The sequence below is a fragment of the Mercenaria mercenaria genome, chromosome 13 (genome assembly GCF_021730395.1).
Source record: "Mercenaria mercenaria strain notata chromosome 13, MADL_Memer_1, whole genome shotgun sequence".
In the NCBI taxonomy this organism is placed as follows: Eukaryota; Metazoa; Mollusca; class Bivalvia; order Venerida; family Veneridae; genus Mercenaria; species Mercenaria mercenaria.
Window position 1 is genome coordinate 28,199,161 of NC_069373.1, and position 17,292 is coordinate 28,216,452.

A 17,292-nucleotide genomic window follows, 5' to 3' on the forward strand; every position below is an offset into this window, starting at 1 on the left:
TCTTCTTGTCTGAAACCATACGACATAGGCTTTTGATATTTGGTATGATGCATTGTTTAGTAGTCCTCTACCAAAATTGTTCAAATTATGTCCCTGGGGTTAAAAGAGGCCCCGCCCTGGAGTCACTTAGTTATTATGTGAGTTTTATAGGAAAAATACTTAAAAAATCATCTGATCCTATTTCCAAGACTGTTCAATTATAATTACCTGATGACCCCAGGTAATATGATGTCACTTGACTGTGACATTGACCTACTTCCTTGTTTTTTAAGATACAGCCTTGAAATTTTGATGACATACACAGTTTTGCACACAAATCGTAAAACTGAATTTCATTGACCATGAATGTGACCTACTGACTTTCTTAATATTTTATCATCATTTTGACATTTGAAACATGTAGTTCATATTACTCAGGTGAGCGATCCAGGGTCATCATGACCCTCTTGTTATTTGTTAACATGCTTTGTTATTCCAGAGGGACAGGAGAGATAGAGACAATGACGACAGAGCAGGTGAGAAATGGGTAACAGACACACCTTCTAACACAGTCATTCTACAGAGGTTGCCAAGCTGTATTGAAGAAAAAGATGTATGTATAGTAATGACCTTAGATCTGTATTTACAAGTTTGACATGCAAATGAACTTGTTTTTTTGTTGCCTTACATTGTTAAGTTCTGTATTTTAGATTATGACCGTTAGCAAGAATTCAAGGAAATCATAAATGCGTATCTTGCTATTTTTGTACAGTATAGAAAATCGTTATTGTACCCCCTGACAACAAAGTTGTAAGGGGGGGTATACTGGTTTCAGGTTGTCTGTCTGTCTGTCCGTAGACACAATCTTTTGCGCACCATCTCTCCTTATCCCCTTGACAGAATTTAATGAAACTTCACACAAGTGATCAGTACCAACAGTAGTTGTGCATGGGGCATGTTAAGTTCTTTTAGAACAAAAATTTGCAGAGTTATGGGACTTTGTTTTTAGCTCACCTGTCACAAAGTGACAAGGTGAGCTTTTGTGATCGCGCAGTGTCCGTCGTCCGTCCGTCCGTCCGTGCGTCTGTAAACTTTTTGCTTGTGACCACTCTAGAGGTCACATTTTTCATGGGATCTTTATGAAAATTGGTCAGAATGTTCATCTTGATGATATCTAGGTCAAGTTCGAAACTGGGTCACGTGCGGTCAAAAACTAGGTCAGTAGGTCTAAAAATAGAAAAACCTTGTGACCACTCTAGAGGTCACATTTTTCATGGGATCTTCATGAAAGTTGGTCAGAATGTTCATCTTGATGATATCTAGGTCAAGTTCGAAACTGGGTCACGTGCGGTCAAAAACTAGGTCAGTAGGTCTAAAAATAGAAAAACCTTGTGACCACTCTAGAGGTCACATTTTTCATGGGATCTTCATGAAAGTTGGTCAGAATGTTCATCTTGATGATATCTAGGTCAAGTTCGAAACTGGGTCACGTGCGTTCAAAAACTAGGTCAGTAGGTCTAAAAATAGAAAAACTTTGTGACCACTCTAGAGGTCACATTTTTCATGGGATCTTCATGAAAGTTGGTCAGATTGTTCATCTTGATGATATCTAGGTCAAGTTCGAAACTGGGTCACGTGCGGTCAAAAACTAGGTCAGTAGGTCTAAAAATAGAAAAACCTTGTGACCACTCTAGAGGTCACATTTTTCATGGGATCTTCATGAAAGTTGGTCAGAATGTTCATCTTGATGATATCTAGGTCAAGTTCGAAACTGGGTCACGTGCGGTCAAAAACTAGGTCAGTAGGTCTAAAAATAGAAAAACCTTGTGACCACTCTAGAGGTCACATTTTTCATGGGATCTTCATGAAAGTTGGTCAGAATGTTCATCTTGATGATATCTAGGTCAAGTTCGAAACTGGGTCACGTGCGGTCAAAAACTAGGTCAGTAGGTCTAAAAATAGAAAAGCCTTGTGACCACTCTAGAGGTCACATTTTTAATGGGATCTTCATGAAAGTTGGTCAGAATGTTCATCTTGATGATATCTAGGCCAAGTTCGAAACTGGGTTACGTGCGGTCAAAAACTAGGTCAGTAGGTCTGAAAATAGAAAAACCTTGTGACCACTCTAGAGGTCACATTTTTCATGGGATCTTTATGAAAGTTGGTCAGAATGTTCATCTTGATGATATCTAGGTCAAGTTCGAAACTTGGTCAGGTGCCTTCAAAACTAGGTCAGTAGGTCTAAAAATAGAAAAACCTTGTGACCACTCTAGAGGTCACATTTTTCATGGGATCTTTATGAAAGTTGGTCAGAATGTTCATCTTGATGATATCTAGGTCAAGTTCGAAACTGGGTCACGTGCCTTCAAAAACTAGGTCAGTAGGTCTAAAAATAGAAAAACCTTTTGACCACTCTAGAGGTCACATTTTTCATGGGATCTTCATGAAAGTTGGTCAGAAACGATGTCATACTCAAAACTGGGTCATGTGGGAAGAGGTGAGCGATTCAGGACCATCATGGTCCTCTTGTTTTTTGTTACTATACTATATACATAGACACAATCTTGTGCGCACCATCTCTCCTCATCCCCTCGACACAATTTAATGAAACTTCACACAAGTGATCAGTACCAACAGTAGTTGTGCATGGGGCATGTTAGGTTCTTTTAGAAAAAAATTTGCAGAGTTATGGGACTTTGTTTTTTTGTTACTATACTATATACATAGACACAATCTTGTGCGCACCATCTCTCCCCATCCCCTTGACACAGTTTAATGAAACTTCACACAAGTGATCAGTAACAACAGTAGTTGTGCATGGGGCATGTTAGGTTCTTTCAGAAAAAAAAATTTGCAGAGTTATGGGACTTTGTTTTTTTGTTACTATACTATATACATAGACACAATCTTGTGTGCACCATCTCTCCTCATCCTCTTGACACAATTTAATGAAACTTCACACAAGTGATCAGTAACAACAGTAGTTGTGCATGGGGCATGTTAGGTTCTTTCAGCGACAAAAATTGCAGAGTTATGGGACTTTGTTTCTTGTTAACATACTATGTACATACAGTCTGCATATGCAATCTTGTGCGTGCCTAACCCTTACACACAATTTAATGAAACTTCACACAAGTGATCAGTACCAACCGTAGTTGTGCATGGTGCATGTTACATTCTTTTAGATAAATGTTCTGCATAGTTATGGGACTTTGTTTTTTGTTACTATACTGTATACATACAGTCTATATACATACAGTCCACATAATTATGCAATCTTGTGTGCACGTCAAATTGCAATGTACTGTGTCAGTGCATTCGGGGGGTACATTCATCACCTTTAGTGATAGCTCTAGTTATAATTAAACTTAATTGTGGGGATTGACACTAGCAGTTGTCCGCTGACCAACAGGTAGTCGATTTTTTAGAGGGACTTTTTCTGTATATCTAATTCAAAATGCAAAAATACATTGTAGTATCATATTTAAAAAGGTACAATATATTCTTGTACAAGTAAAAAGAAACTTAAAATGTAACGAAATACCTGTGTTTTTCCCATTAAAATTTTTGTTGATACAGGTTATTCAGGAGCACCTAAAATTGCTGGGATGACAATTTAAGAACTTAGTGGTCCAGTTCATCAGGAAAAATTGTTAAGTGTTTACGCCCGACCTGATTAAAAACTGATTTAGTGTGTTGCTTGTCAGCGAAACTGTGTTACTGACAATGTTTTAAAAGGCACAGTTTGTGAGGGAACCTTATCATACCTATTTTCTTTACAGATTAAAGCAGAATTGATGATGTTTGGAGCCCCCATAAGAGATGTTCGTCTAATGAGAAAAAGTTCAGGTCAGTATCAAACACAAGACAAAATATCCATGCCTTTTTGGTTTGGTCAGGAGTTCCTTGGGGTCCCCAAATACTGATGTTTGTCATATATGTTCATGTACACTATCCAACAGCCAGTCCTGTTACATTTCCCAATTTTGTTCCCACTGAATTGTCAGAATCTTACCAGATTACTTTTCTTTCATGGTACTATTATCTTAACACAGTATTTAGGTTATATCTACAGTATCTACATTATCTAATACTGCTTCTATTTCAGATGATCACATTTATATAAAAAGATACTAAGTTGTAAAGATACTTTGGTTAATTATACCCCCACCAAACATGTTTGGGGGGGGGGGCTATATAGGAGTCAGTTTTGTCATGTCCCAAAATCTATATCAGTTATTACTAAATGGATTTGATTTAAACTTAAAATAGATGTTCCACCTTATCACCCACATCATGTGACACAAGGTGCATAACTCTGACACCAATTTTCATGAAATATGCCCCCTTTTACTTAGATTTTAATTTTGATGCATTATTACTATATCTCAGTTATTACGAAATGCATTTGTTTCAAACTTGAAGTAGTTGTTCCACATCATCACCCACATCATATGACAGAAGGTGCATAACTCTTGCACTAATATTTCCTGAATTATGCTCCCTTTTTGCCATCATAAAATACAGGTCAAGTTTGATTTAAATTGCACCTTATTGTGGCCATGTCTTTCTTATGGTTGCCATTCTTCTGTGACAAGAATGTATTGTGGGGGTATTCGTCACTCCTGTGACGGTTCTAGTTATTGCTGCTCAGAAATCTTAAAAAATAATGTTCAAATTGGTTCTATGGCTTAAGAAAAAAATGGTAGAGGTAGTTAGAGGTGAACAGGTAAATAATCTAGCAGTGTCAATGGATGAGAAAGTTTATTTAATCATTTTAAGACTTAATGGAGAAGTGAGAGTAGAATATTAATCGAAATCCAAACAAACATGTATATCTATGGAGTCCTTTCTTAAATCTCTGTATTATCTGTGGCTGATTTCTGTTCTAACATCTGACAATTTTTGTCGTGTAAAAAGAAAACAGACATGGTTATAGAGTATGGTAAGTATGTTGAAAATTGTATGCATCACTACCATGTTTCAAAAATTCTGACAATCAGTGGGGGGTCTTTTTAGCGCGAAAATTTGGTATGACTATTTTAAAGCATATTGTTGCTTTAGGTGAAATAGCTAAAATTTATCCTTACTGTAATATTAAAACATGACACGTTATGATTATGCACAGGTGCCTCAAGAGGGTTTGCTTTCGTCGAGTTTCAGAATCGAGACGATGCTGTTCGCTGGATGGATTCAAATCAGGTTTCTAACGACAAGCTTACTACCGTTTTATATGTATAACCATTGTCATACGGTATAGTAAACACAAAATGAGACAGCTCGGTAATTCAAGAAATTATACATGTGTGTGTGTGTGTGAAACAGATAATTGAGTGGGTGGGGAAATATGATATGACAAAAGAAAGTCTGATGATTTTACGAACTGAGGGCATCCATAACTGAAACAGGAGAAAGTTGCTTGCTTGTAGAGATATTAAAGGGCTTTAAGTCAGTGAGTCAGAAAGTATCATAAAATGTAGACATTGGTGTACTCATGGGGTTGTATGTTGTAACAAAAAGAGGGAGGGACCGCTTTATGTTGAACACACAACAGAGAATTACAGGGATGCTGGGTTTTAACTTCTTTATGTTGATGACAATCAATGTAGGATCTAAAGAGTCTGCCATAGAAGTTTTACAAGTTGTTTCCCTTTTATTGTGATAAAATACATTAATGTATACACTACATGGACTGCAAAAAATGTACATTCTCCAGACCAGTAATCGGGAAAAGAAATGTGCTCTTCACTTATACCTGCTTTTTCACAGTTGAAAATGTTAATGTTGATTCAAATTGAAGTAAAAGCTAACTTTTATTTTAACACTATGAAGTACATTCAAAATTGAAGGAAACACTAATTTTTGTGGTAAACACTACATTGTAGTACATTCAACAGTTGTTTTAGCCAGAATTTGAAAATGTATTTATTGCATGTAAAGGCTGTGGAGTTTGGAATTCTGATATTTTATAGATGTCTTATCAATACTCCAATGGCCCAAATCAGATAGGTAATTTCTTAGCTAGAGATAGCCATTACTGACTAGATATTTCTAATCTGTCTGGCCCATCTCTCAAATCTCTTATGTACAGCATTAAAGAATTGAAATGACTGACTGTTTATATTTGTCTCATCATTTTCAAAATCGAGGCAGGTTCTTGCCAAGTCGGTGCCCAGACCTAGTTTATGCTAAGTTTCAGATATTTATCTATAAGGTCTTAAACTCAGTGCCATTTGACCTGAGCATAGTCCAAGGTGTTGTAGAATCATAGAGGGTAGGGAGTGGGAAGGTACAACCATAAAAAGGTAGACAGTTTCTAGGAAGTTCAAGCCATTGCTTTGGATGGTCTATACAGGGAATTTCTGTTGATGTGAGATGAAATGGGGCTTGGTATATCAGAAGCAAGGTCAATTGGCACAAAAACCACATTCATAAAAAAAAGAAATATCTGACAGAATGTTTTAAAACACTTGCCATATTTTAAGCCATGTAAAGAAAAACAAACAAAAAACAAGAAACAAATAACTGCATAGTCACTGTCATACAGTGCACTCAAACACAGGAGCCCTCAAGGTGGAGTTTTCAGTCCTTTCCTTCTCATGTCAAACTCATGTATTGACTGTGCAATATTTTGGTTTCTTACAGAAAAAGCTGATCCTGCAGAATCAGTACACTTGTACAATGAACTTCAGCACACCAAAAGATCCAAAGGATAAACAGATGGTTCATCGTATGGATTGGACGTGTGTGAAGGTATGTATAATGATAAAATGCTGACTTTTCATTTCATTCATTCTGTAAATAGAGCAAAGCTGGTGTCCTCTGTTTATCATCGTTGGTTAATAAAAAGTTGATGATAAATTTAAATTTTGGCTAAAAATGTTTGCCGAAAAATGTTGTTTCAGAATTCTATTGGGTGGGAGAGCTCTGTAAGTGGATATAGTAAGTTCATGATGCTCATGAAAGTTTCTGGGAATGAAAATATTCTGACTGGATATGTGTTGCCAAGATACTTGTCATCACATCTTGGCATCATTCATTGGAACTTTCATAGGCTCCTGTTTTGGGGAATTATCTGGGTCATTTATTGTAGGAAACATCTGGCTTTCCGATATAATTTTGAGCAAAAGCTTGTAAGTTTCTCGCTATTTAATGCAGGATTGTTGAAAATTATAAAGCATGAATGATGGTCCAGTATATTTAAAATGCATGATTTCTGTTGTCGAGGCATCTTTGTACAATTTTGATTAGGAAAAATATGCTTTGGTATCAACCTAATTTGCTGTTATCTGCAGGGGTAGTCTCAGTTGAATGGAACTTTTATGGTATTATTTAGAAAAACATTCATACTCTTCAAGGTTTTTGTAGTGTCTGCAAGATTGATATTGTTGATAAAGGTTAGAGGGTAAAAAGTGAAATTAGCAGTTTTATTACTGTACATGTTTATACCTTACAGTGTGGCGTACATAATTTCAAGCGACGAGATTACTGTTTCAAGTGCAATATGTCCAGATATGGTAAGCTAGATACATGTGAAATACACAAGAAATAAAAGCAAAACATTCATCATGTATTTGGAAAACACTGCAATAACCACTGTTTTGTGTAAATTAATTTGCTAAAACTTTGTTATAACTTCTTGGTCAGCTTCAAAACTCCAGGTATTAAACTGACAGTTAAGTTTTAGCCACTCTAAATTTATGAATTTGATTCAGTTTTTATGCAGAAGATTTAGACAAAAAAAAAGCAGTGAAATAAGAATAGCTTCATATAGTTTAGTGCATTATACCCCCAGATACAAAGTTTGTTGGTCCACTTGTAATTCCTTTCTAGAGGTGCATCCTAGAAACTGCTGAATAGATTTACCAAAAACTTTTCATCATCATATCATAATTTATGAAGATATACAGTACCAGCAAGGTCACAAGGGCTGAATGGAAGTTTAAAGTCAAATATATTCATTTGTTTGTCTGCTTCAGGTGTTAAAAACCAGGATTTTCATAAACTAGCATCATTTGTTAACTTTGCAAGACTTATTGCAGAGCGAATGACCAAGGTCAAAATCAGCAGGAGGTCAAAGGTCATGATCACAACATTTTACCTTCCCTGTATCAAAGCAGTGATACTTCTAGTTGTTTTACAATGAATTGCTATTATTATTTGCTTGTATAGTCGAATTAATGATTGAAAGGTGTAATGGTATATAAATATTTGACAAGTTTCTTTTACAGCCAAATGGTCAGAAAATATTGGCCCTTAAATATTGTCTTTACAACAGTAGGGATTTTTCTAGAGCGGAATAGCAGGGCGCAGCGCCCTGCCCATTTTTAGCGCCGCCCTTCTGCCCGAAATCGCCGTCCTTTTGCCTTTCTTCAGCGCCCCTTTGCCCTTTTAGCACCGCCTTTTGACCATTAATTAAGTATTTCTAAACGAACTGCCCATCAATCATCTGTCAAAATACCATCCCAGATAATTGTTAATCGATACGAAATTATGACACGCACCGACTATACACAGGTGCTGTGTATTTGCCCGAGGCATGTATGCAGACGATGACCGACCGAATCGTAACAAACAACAATTAGATAGGTCAGCAATTAAACCAAACTGCAAAACAGATTAAAAAAGGAGAAAAAAAAAACATCTTAAAACAAAGTCTGCTGCTTATAAAATGCCTATTAATGGCCAGTAATTATCGGCAATTAGCGTGGCACCTCTTGTCAATTTTGTTGTTCACAGTTTGATCTCGGTTGAAGATAACAGTCGATCTTAAATTAGTATCACTGCCTATCAGAATAACTATAATTTTGTTATATTTATTTCATCAAAATACTATTAAATTTCTGTGATATTCAGTTTTGTTTAAAAGAAAATAAACCACTCGATCTTTTACAGAACGTAACGGCAATCTCAGAATTTAGCGTAGACAGTCAGCGCGTAGAGTAGTTTCCCTTTACCAAAATTGCGAAAATCGTAAACAAAGTTATTTTGTTAAATTTGTAGTTGGAAAATTGTCTACACCTTTGTATAATATGCACCCACGATTCGGGTTTTTTTTTTTTTTAAATGTGCATTTATACACGACTATCAATGGTACGTTCAGTAATATAATGAATGTATAACGACAGATTTGCACCAGAATTATTAAATTATTCAACAGTATCTTTATGGTATATTTCTAATCAAGAAAACTTTCCAGACAAAAATAATGTATCATACAGTATGCAAACATAAAACAGACTTCATGTATTTATAAATGATAAGCATGTTATATAGACAAACAGGTATTAATGTTTTTCCTGACATTCAGATTCATTGCAAATCTTTCTGTAGTACCTTACAATGTAGACATTACAACAAAAACCATGGAAATCTACCTTATGATTTTCGTAGCAAAGGTACGCAACGCGCAAAATGCACCCTGCCCCTTTTTAGCAGCACCCTGCCCTTTTGAGAGGTCTAGAAAAATCCCTACAACAGTGAGGGACAGGAAGGAGGTACAGTGAATGATAAGTAGTTAAAGACATTTTAAGATGGTTCAGATTCTCAGGGTTATGTAATATCATCACAAGAGTTTAATGAACTCGATTGTTTTTGTTGCAGAATCTGGTAAATCACAAGCTGATGGTTATGACCATGTGGGAACTAACCCTTGTAACAGTAAGTATAGTAGCTTATATAATCTTTGTGTTAAAATAAATGAAGTCACTGATCTAGGGTTTGGTATCTAAGGTACTGAAATGGTATGTGTGATATTGCATGTGATCAATTTGTTGAAATAATTAGAACAAAAACAGTTTACTGTTTGATTGACTGGTGAAATCGTGCTGTTACCATTTGCAGGTACTAGGAAGTTATCAAATGTTCTACGAGTAAAGAATAAAATTGTTCTTTTACATTCCAGCTTTAGTGTTACGAGGACTTGATGCATTGACCACAGAAGAGTCAATTCTAAGGGCTTTAAATGCTGTAACACAGCTAACATGTAAGAACATCCAGGTTGTGAGAGACGCCACCACTCAAGCTTCACAGGGTTTTGCATTTGTTGAGCTCGGCTCTGTGGCAGAATCGGTGAACGTGCTCGAGGTTTTAAAACAGATGAATCCTCCCTTAGAAGTTGATGGAAAACAGATCTTGGTTGCTTTCGCTAAGAACACTTTCACAACATCGTAAGTTGAAAAACTTGATGGGGTTGCGGTCATACTTAAGCTTTCTGAAATGTTTCTTTTCTTGGCTATTTGCCTTTTTCTTTTATATATTAAAGACTGCTATCATTTACAGATCTAATCAGTTCAGCTTGAATTTAATATGCATTTTTGAAGTGAAAAGATAATTCGTCACCTCAGTGCAAAAAGTGGATAACTGCATTGATTTAAAGAAGGACTTATTGACTTTTTGCACTAAGGTGACGATATGTTTGTTAAGTCACTGTTTGCGAAGACAATTCATTTTGAAAAAAAAAATGAAGTAAAAGGTATTTACTTCTCTTTTATACAGTATGGCAACAATAAATGCTGCTGCACAACAAAGCTGGGACCAGTCTACAGGGGAATACTATCAGAACTATGATTACAGTCAGTACGACCAGTCTGGTTACTACTCGGGACAGTACTATGATGGGCAGAATTATGACTACTCAAACTACTATTCTGAGTCAGGGGACACACCCACCACTTCAACATCAGGTAATAGTGCCTTTTCTCTTTAATAATATATAGCAAGAGCTATTCAAGATTTTCTGAATAGCTTGTCTTTAGTTAAACTGAAGAGCTCCTGCATTAAAACTACACATGAAGTTTAATGTATGTATGTCCAGCCTGGTTTGCACAAGATATTCAACATTCTGTCAAGCTAAGACCTACTTGTTGCATTGAAAGTAGAGCATTTAAGATGATATTTAGTAGAAGCTAAGGTGTATTGGGTGATAGTTAATACAGAAATGTTTGTAAACTAGGTTACTTAACACAGCTGACTGTTGTGAACAATTTAGTACTTTAACGAATACAAATTTTCAATACTGCATTATCAAAACTGAAATTAAAGTCTATATTTTGAACTTTCAGTGGACTCAACGAATGCAGCGGCAGCAGTTGCTCAGGCAGCTATACAACAGGCTCAGGCAGCAAAACATTATCAAAAACAGGTCAGTTTGTGGTACTTACATGTGTGGTATTGATTTAGTACAAGGGCAATAATCCAAATTGAGAATTCAGTATGTGGATGTTTGCAAAAAATAAGAATTCTTGCACGCTAAAAGAGTGATGTAAATTTTATGATTAATTGATAGTTTCTTGTTACATAATGAACATTTTTTGAAATGGCAAAGTAAGATGTAAAGTTCAAAGTTTGGTTAAAAATCATATGAGTCACAAGAAGTGTAGGTCTGAAGTTATTGTACTGAAAATGTGTTTAGAATGGTATATGATAAGTATGCATGTATTTGTGTAAGGTACAGCAGCAACAGAAAATAGCTGATATGTCAACAGAGGAAAAACTTGCACATCAAGCTCAAGCCTGGAAACAGAAAACTGAAGACAAACCTACCACACCACAGGAACATACAAAATACCGTAAGTTTTTACACTCACTCCAGTTTAGTTGAGGATTGGAAGCAAAGTCCTTTATACAAAAACCAAGTGCCACTGTATCTATACAGAAATTAATTTGATCATTGCAATGAAAAAATGAATAATAAAGTGAAAAATTGAAGAGTACATATAAATGTACCGTCTCAGCTTTCCAGGTTGAAAAGTCTACAAATGTCAGTACCAGTATTATCCTTACCTGCTAGTCAATATATGAATTAAAAAAGTTCAGTTAATGTCAGCTCTGTCAGCCGCAAAGTTTGTTAACAGTTCAGTACATGCAGGCTGTGGGTTCTGATACAGACGAATACTTGGGTAAAATTTAGACTCACAGTCTCTTTATATGGAAGTTTAGCAGTCCTGTTGTATGTATGCTAAAACAGTAAATGAAATTAGAAACAAGTATTATAAATGTGGTATAATTTCAGCGGCCCCAGATGTAAGCTTGTACCAATATGATGAGACATCAGGATATTATTATGATCCAGTAACAACCCTCTACTATGATGCCAGCTCTCAGGTGAGTTTGAATAACTGATAAATGTAGAGGCATGGTTCTTTATTTTAAATTGATACAGCTGGTAGTTGTTATTTAAAGTAATGAAAACTGTTGACTAAATTTGCAAAATCATTTTTCAGTTCTTGTGAATTGAAAAATGTCTTTAATTCTATTGCTGTTTTCCAAACACTGCAAATTTCCCTTGTGTCTCTATGAGTGGCATGACTTTAACATGGTGTGTTTCCTGTGTTGCTTGTAACCAAGGTAACAAGGTCACTAATTGCTGTATTTCAGTATTACTACAACAGTCAGACAGGAGGGTTTATGTACTGGGATGCTGAACAGTCTACGTATCTTCCTGCACCAACTGACGACTCATATCCAGACATGAAATCTCTGGATAAAAATGATAAAAAAGATGGAAAAGATAAAAAGGAAAAAGTGAAAGTGGCCAAGAAAATTGCAAAGGTATGACATGACTCTTTTTTCATTTGACCAACAAATTCAGTGGATGTGTAGGATAACATATATTTTCATGTTTGAAATTAGTCGTTTACATGAAATATTTTTTTCTAAGGCATCTGCTTGTAGAGAAGATTGTTTACATACAAACACGCAATAACTAATCCTTCATTGATTACAATGATAAGTTGAAAGATCTGTATATATACTTGTATGGTAAAAATATGCTTATTTATTTAACAAAATCAGAATTTGCAATTGAATTTTCAATTAGCAAAAAGTCAGGGGAAAATGATTTTTTTTCAAGGTCAGTGAATTGGCGAGGAAATCTTGATGATGGTCAGAGAAAAAATGAAATTTAGAAAAGTCAGGGGAAATTGAAATTCTGGGTCAATGTTTAAAATGTTCAGTGGCTATGGCAGTCTTCAAGCAGTATTTATAAGTATTTCCAAACATTTTGGTGTAATTGTGTATAAACATGACTTAAATGTGTTTGAATCAACTTCGTTTTAATGTTAATTTTGGAATTTTTGCGAAAGTTTGTTTTATCTGAAACAAAATAAATCTAAAAGGGTGGATTCGTCGGCTGTAGCAGAAAAAAATACGATGGAATTGGTCAGTGAAAAGTATTGTTTAGTCAGGGAATTTCATTATCTCAACTAAGTGGCAACCCTGTTGAGTTGTAAATCACTACTTAGGGTCAGCATTGCTCGGTTTCTGCATATCTGTGTTAATGATTTTATTTCTATATGTAGGATATGGAAAAATGGGCAAAGTCAATGAATGCTCAAAAAGAGGCAGTTAAAGATGGAATAAAGAAAATCAGTATGCCAAACCTCTCGGGCAGGAAAGAGTCCGCTACAGCAGATGCTGGATTTGCCATCTTAGAAAAAGTGGTAAGTGAAGCTGTAGGTTAAACATATATATATGTCGCAGCTGTATTATCATATGTAAAACAAGTATATTAGATTGAAAGCTTACTGTTACTCTTTCAGTGTATAGTTGAGATGTAAACACATTATTATTATGTCTTTATATTAAACGTTATAACAAGATCTGATCATTTTTGGATTAACATTGCCACTCGTTTCCAAATGTCTTAATTAAAGGCGTTTATTAATATTTATGTTTACAGAAAAATGCCACAACAGAGGACAAAAAGTTGATGCCTCCACCACCTCTGGTATGTTTATTTTCAGACATGTTTTTATTTCTTAACTTTAGTTGTTAAACTCTTATGATGTATGATCACTCTAAATATATCATTTTCCTGGGAAAAGTCCGTATTAATATCAAAGCTAGGTTGATCTGTTGACATGTTATCTATTATACTACCTAGAGCCTCTGTGGCCAAGTGGTTGTGGTTACTCTCTTCAGATTGCTTGCTTCACACAGCTGTGTGTTGGACAGCTCACTCGGGATACAGAATTTTCCTGTGAGGAAGTCGTCCACACTGGTTCTACCCAGGAGGACACCCATCATCACCACCATAAAATATGGAAAGTTGCCATATGACTTACAATGTGACGGTGTGACATAAAATGAAACAAAATTGCTTCCCACTCAAAATGATAAGGAAATTATGACTTTAATCTGTTATATATCATGTTAAACGTTCAGTCTTGTTAACTTTTGCTGTTTTCTCACAATGGTAGCCTGGTGGAAGCACTCCAACAAGTGAGGAAAAGGCGAAACTTGGACTGGTAGCATCATATGGTGGCGACTCTGACGACGAAGATGAGGATGATTCATCCACTGGATTTGATGAAAGTAAACTGCTGGACCATTCAAAGAAGGCGTGTCTGCTGTGTAAACGACAGTTCCAGAGTAAAGAACAGCTGATTAGACATGCACAGATGTCAGATTTACATAAGGTATTAAAATATAATAAATTTGATACTTTGTCATTTGGAGGATGATTTACCAATAGAAAAAAAAAAGCAGCGTAGTTTTAAAATACGAAGAGATAAATGATATATTAAAGTAATTGTCAGTTAAAAGGTAATTTGAGAGATTAAAAACATTTCACAGAAAGTTTGTTAGTCCTTGGCATGTTAAGTTCAATTAAAAGGTTGTTTATATGGGTTTCTGTTTTCATTTTCAGCAAAATTTGGAATCCTTACGTCAGTCACAGGGTGTCGGTACTTCCTCAGGGGGGTCAGGAGGAATGCAGGTAAAGTTATTTACTGGTTTGGTGTTAATTTTTAAGAGGGCTTTGTAAATTCTAGGAAAAAATACTGCAATTTATGAGAAATTATTATGTTTCACCTCAGTAAAGACATGTTCTTATGAAGAATTGAAAAATGCTTAAAATGACAAGGAAAGATACATAGGGTCATGATATACATATACTATAGCTAATTATATAATAGCTGTTTCATCCTGTTATTACTTTTTTTTCTCAGTATCGTGACAGAGCAAAAGAAAGGCGCGAAAAGATTGGATCGCTTGCTCCTCCTCCCAGAAAACGTCCCCCACCACCACCAGAACCGTGAGTTTTATAATCCTATTATAATTATAATATACTGTTTTTGTGTGAATCTACTTTAGAAGACTACATGTTCGTGATATCTTTTTTTCCAAGTTTTGTAGGTTTAGTTTTCTTCAAATTTTTAAACTAATAATAAAAAAAACAAGATATCTTTGGAGTTTGGTTTTGCTTTTGTAACTGTGGTAAAAGTGGCTGTTCATCTTAGACTTCTAAGCTTTCAAATATCACATGTCAGAAAGCCATGTAAGGAGCTAATGCCAGGAGTGAAGGTAAGGAAAATTGATGGACAATAGATATTATAACAGCAGTCGTTTATGTAGCATCATCAAGAATTCTGCTGATGATAAGAATGATGATGAAGATAATAAACTGAAATTATGAACTAGAAATATCACAAGAAACATTTACAAGGAACTGAATTAAGTTTAATTGATTTTGCAGGTATGAGCAGCCAACAAAAGCTGGTCTTGGTTCTGACAATATTGGCAGTAAAATGTTACAGAAGATGGGATGGTCTTCAGGACAGGGTCTTGGTAGATCTGGTCAAGGCATTGTTAACCCAATAGAGGTGAGTGATCGCTCGTTATTGCCTTTTGCATTTTGAAATCTTTGTGGTGAAGGAGCATGCTTCAAGGTGGACATCAGTTCTTTTAAAGCGGAAAATTATTCAAATACAATCCAAGGCCGGTAGCTGTCGGGGAGGAAGTTGTAACTATATTTAACTTGGTAACAGTTACTAAAGTTGCCTATTACTAGATCTTTTCAGTAAGGGGTTTTGAACATTCAGAAAAAGGTTTAAAAACCACGTTGCAGACAGGTGAATCAAATATTTTGTGTATGTTGTAGTCCTGTAGACTATGTAGACTGCTGATGTGGACAGATATTGTGTTTTGGCTGACATTTTGACACTCACTTTTACAGGCAGAAAGACGCAATTCAAGTGCTGGTTTGGGAATGCGAGGATCAAAAGTTCACATAGAGGAATCAGACAACTACAAAGATGCATTGAAGAAAACTTTATTTGCAAGATACAATGACATGGACTGAACAGAAATAATTCACTTAATATTGACATTAACTTTGTTACAATGAAATAAGACTGAACAAACTGACCAGGGAGAACTGTTTTTCAGATGCTCAAGCAGAGGGGGTGTTGGGGATCATCTTTTCAGAATTTCTTACATGCAATATCATTTCATGAAATGACAATTCATACAACTGCTTGGATTTGCAACGTGGATTAAGAGCTGTAAAATCAGTTGAAAAGTTGGAAATGAAAGCCAAGTTTCCCAGGATAAAACTTTTGGCTTTGTGCTGGCCAAGTTGGGTTGTTAATAGCTAACTGGAATGTGAAGGAACTAGTGATGAAGCTAGATCAGTGTTCTTGCAGTGTTCAATGTGGTGATAGGAGTGAAGCATGTTGTTACTAGAATCTGTGCCAAAATATACTATCACATCGGGATGGACAAGATGAAATGTTAGAGTTACAGATTCATTGTTAGTCATATCATTTTCATGTTGTTTTTCCTTCCCTTTATTGATTTACATATTTTAATGTAATATTTTTCTCAACATATTTTGTCATAAAAATCATGTCATTGATGGAAATAAAGTAATACCAGAATGTTTTCAGTTTTATGCTGTTATTACTGGTTGTCCTGCAGAAGCTGTATCCTGAACTGTCGGTTGAGATTGGATTGTCTCCATTGATGATCATATGAAATGAAAACTGATGAATTTACATATACAATTAGTGTCAGATTAGTAAAACTGGTCAGTTCAACATAATTATGCCCCCTTCGAAGGAGGGGTGTATTGTTTTGTAGATGTCTGTTGGTGTGTAGACCAATTGGTTTCTGGGTGATAACTCGAGAACGCTTGAGCCTAGGATCATGAAAGTTAATAGGGAGGTTGGTCATGACCAGCAGATGACCCCTATTGGTTTTGAGGTCAGCTGGTCAAAGGTCAAGGTCACAGTGACCTGGAACAGTTCAACGGTTTCTTGATGATAACTCGAGAACGTTTGGGCCTAGGATCATGAAAGTTGATTGAGAGGTTGATCACGACCCTGATTGATTTTTAGGTCAAAGGTCACGGTGACGGAACAGTGAAACGGTTTCCGGATGATAACTCGAGAACGCTTTCACCTAGGATCATGAAACTTGATAGTGAGGTTGGTCATGACCAGCAGATGACCCCTATTGATTTTTAGGCCAGTAGGTGAAAGGTCAAGGTCACAGCAAACAGTTAAACAATTGGATGGTAACTCGAGAACT

The 17,292-nt window shown here is 35.8% G+C and overlaps 1 protein-coding gene across 4 annotated transcripts in view; it reads left to right on the forward strand.

Annotated features, from left to right (window-relative positions):
• Positions 1-16,644, forward strand: part of LOC123529173 (RNA-binding protein 5-like) — a 29,257-nt gene extending 12,613 nt beyond the window's left edge. For 2 of the 4 annotated variants that reach the window (XM_045309393.2, XM_045309392.2), the window contains exons 4-22: positions 479-592; positions 3,762-3,828; positions 5,108-5,181; positions 6,625-6,732; positions 7,436-7,496; positions 9,583-9,639; positions 9,884-10,148; positions 10,477-10,664; positions 11,043-11,122; positions 11,429-11,549; positions 11,993-12,084; positions 12,358-12,531; positions 13,281-13,421; positions 13,661-13,708; positions 14,181-14,399; positions 14,630-14,698; positions 14,931-15,016; positions 15,458-15,584; positions 15,938-16,644. In XM_045309393.2, coding sequence (XP_045165328.1) covers positions 479-592; positions 3,762-3,828; positions 5,108-5,181; positions 6,625-6,732; positions 7,436-7,496; positions 9,583-9,639; positions 9,884-10,148; positions 10,477-10,664; positions 11,043-11,122; positions 11,429-11,549; positions 11,993-12,084; positions 12,358-12,531; positions 13,281-13,421; positions 13,661-13,708; positions 14,181-14,399; positions 14,630-14,698; positions 14,931-15,016; positions 15,458-15,584; positions 15,938-16,063 — 2,217 coding nt within the window. In that variant the 3' untranslated portion in view covers positions 16,064-16,644. The remainder of the gene's footprint in view (positions 1-478; positions 593-3,761; positions 3,829-5,107; positions 5,182-6,624; positions 6,733-7,435; positions 7,497-9,582; positions 9,640-9,883; positions 10,149-10,476; positions 10,665-11,042; positions 11,123-11,428; positions 11,550-11,992; positions 12,085-12,357; positions 12,532-13,280; positions 13,422-13,660; positions 13,709-14,180; positions 14,400-14,629; positions 14,699-14,930; positions 15,017-15,457; positions 15,585-15,937) is intronic. The other 2 variants (XM_045309394.2, XM_045309395.2) reach the window with 2 other exon arrangements.
• The last annotated feature ends 648 nt before the right edge of the window (positions 16,645-17,292 follow it).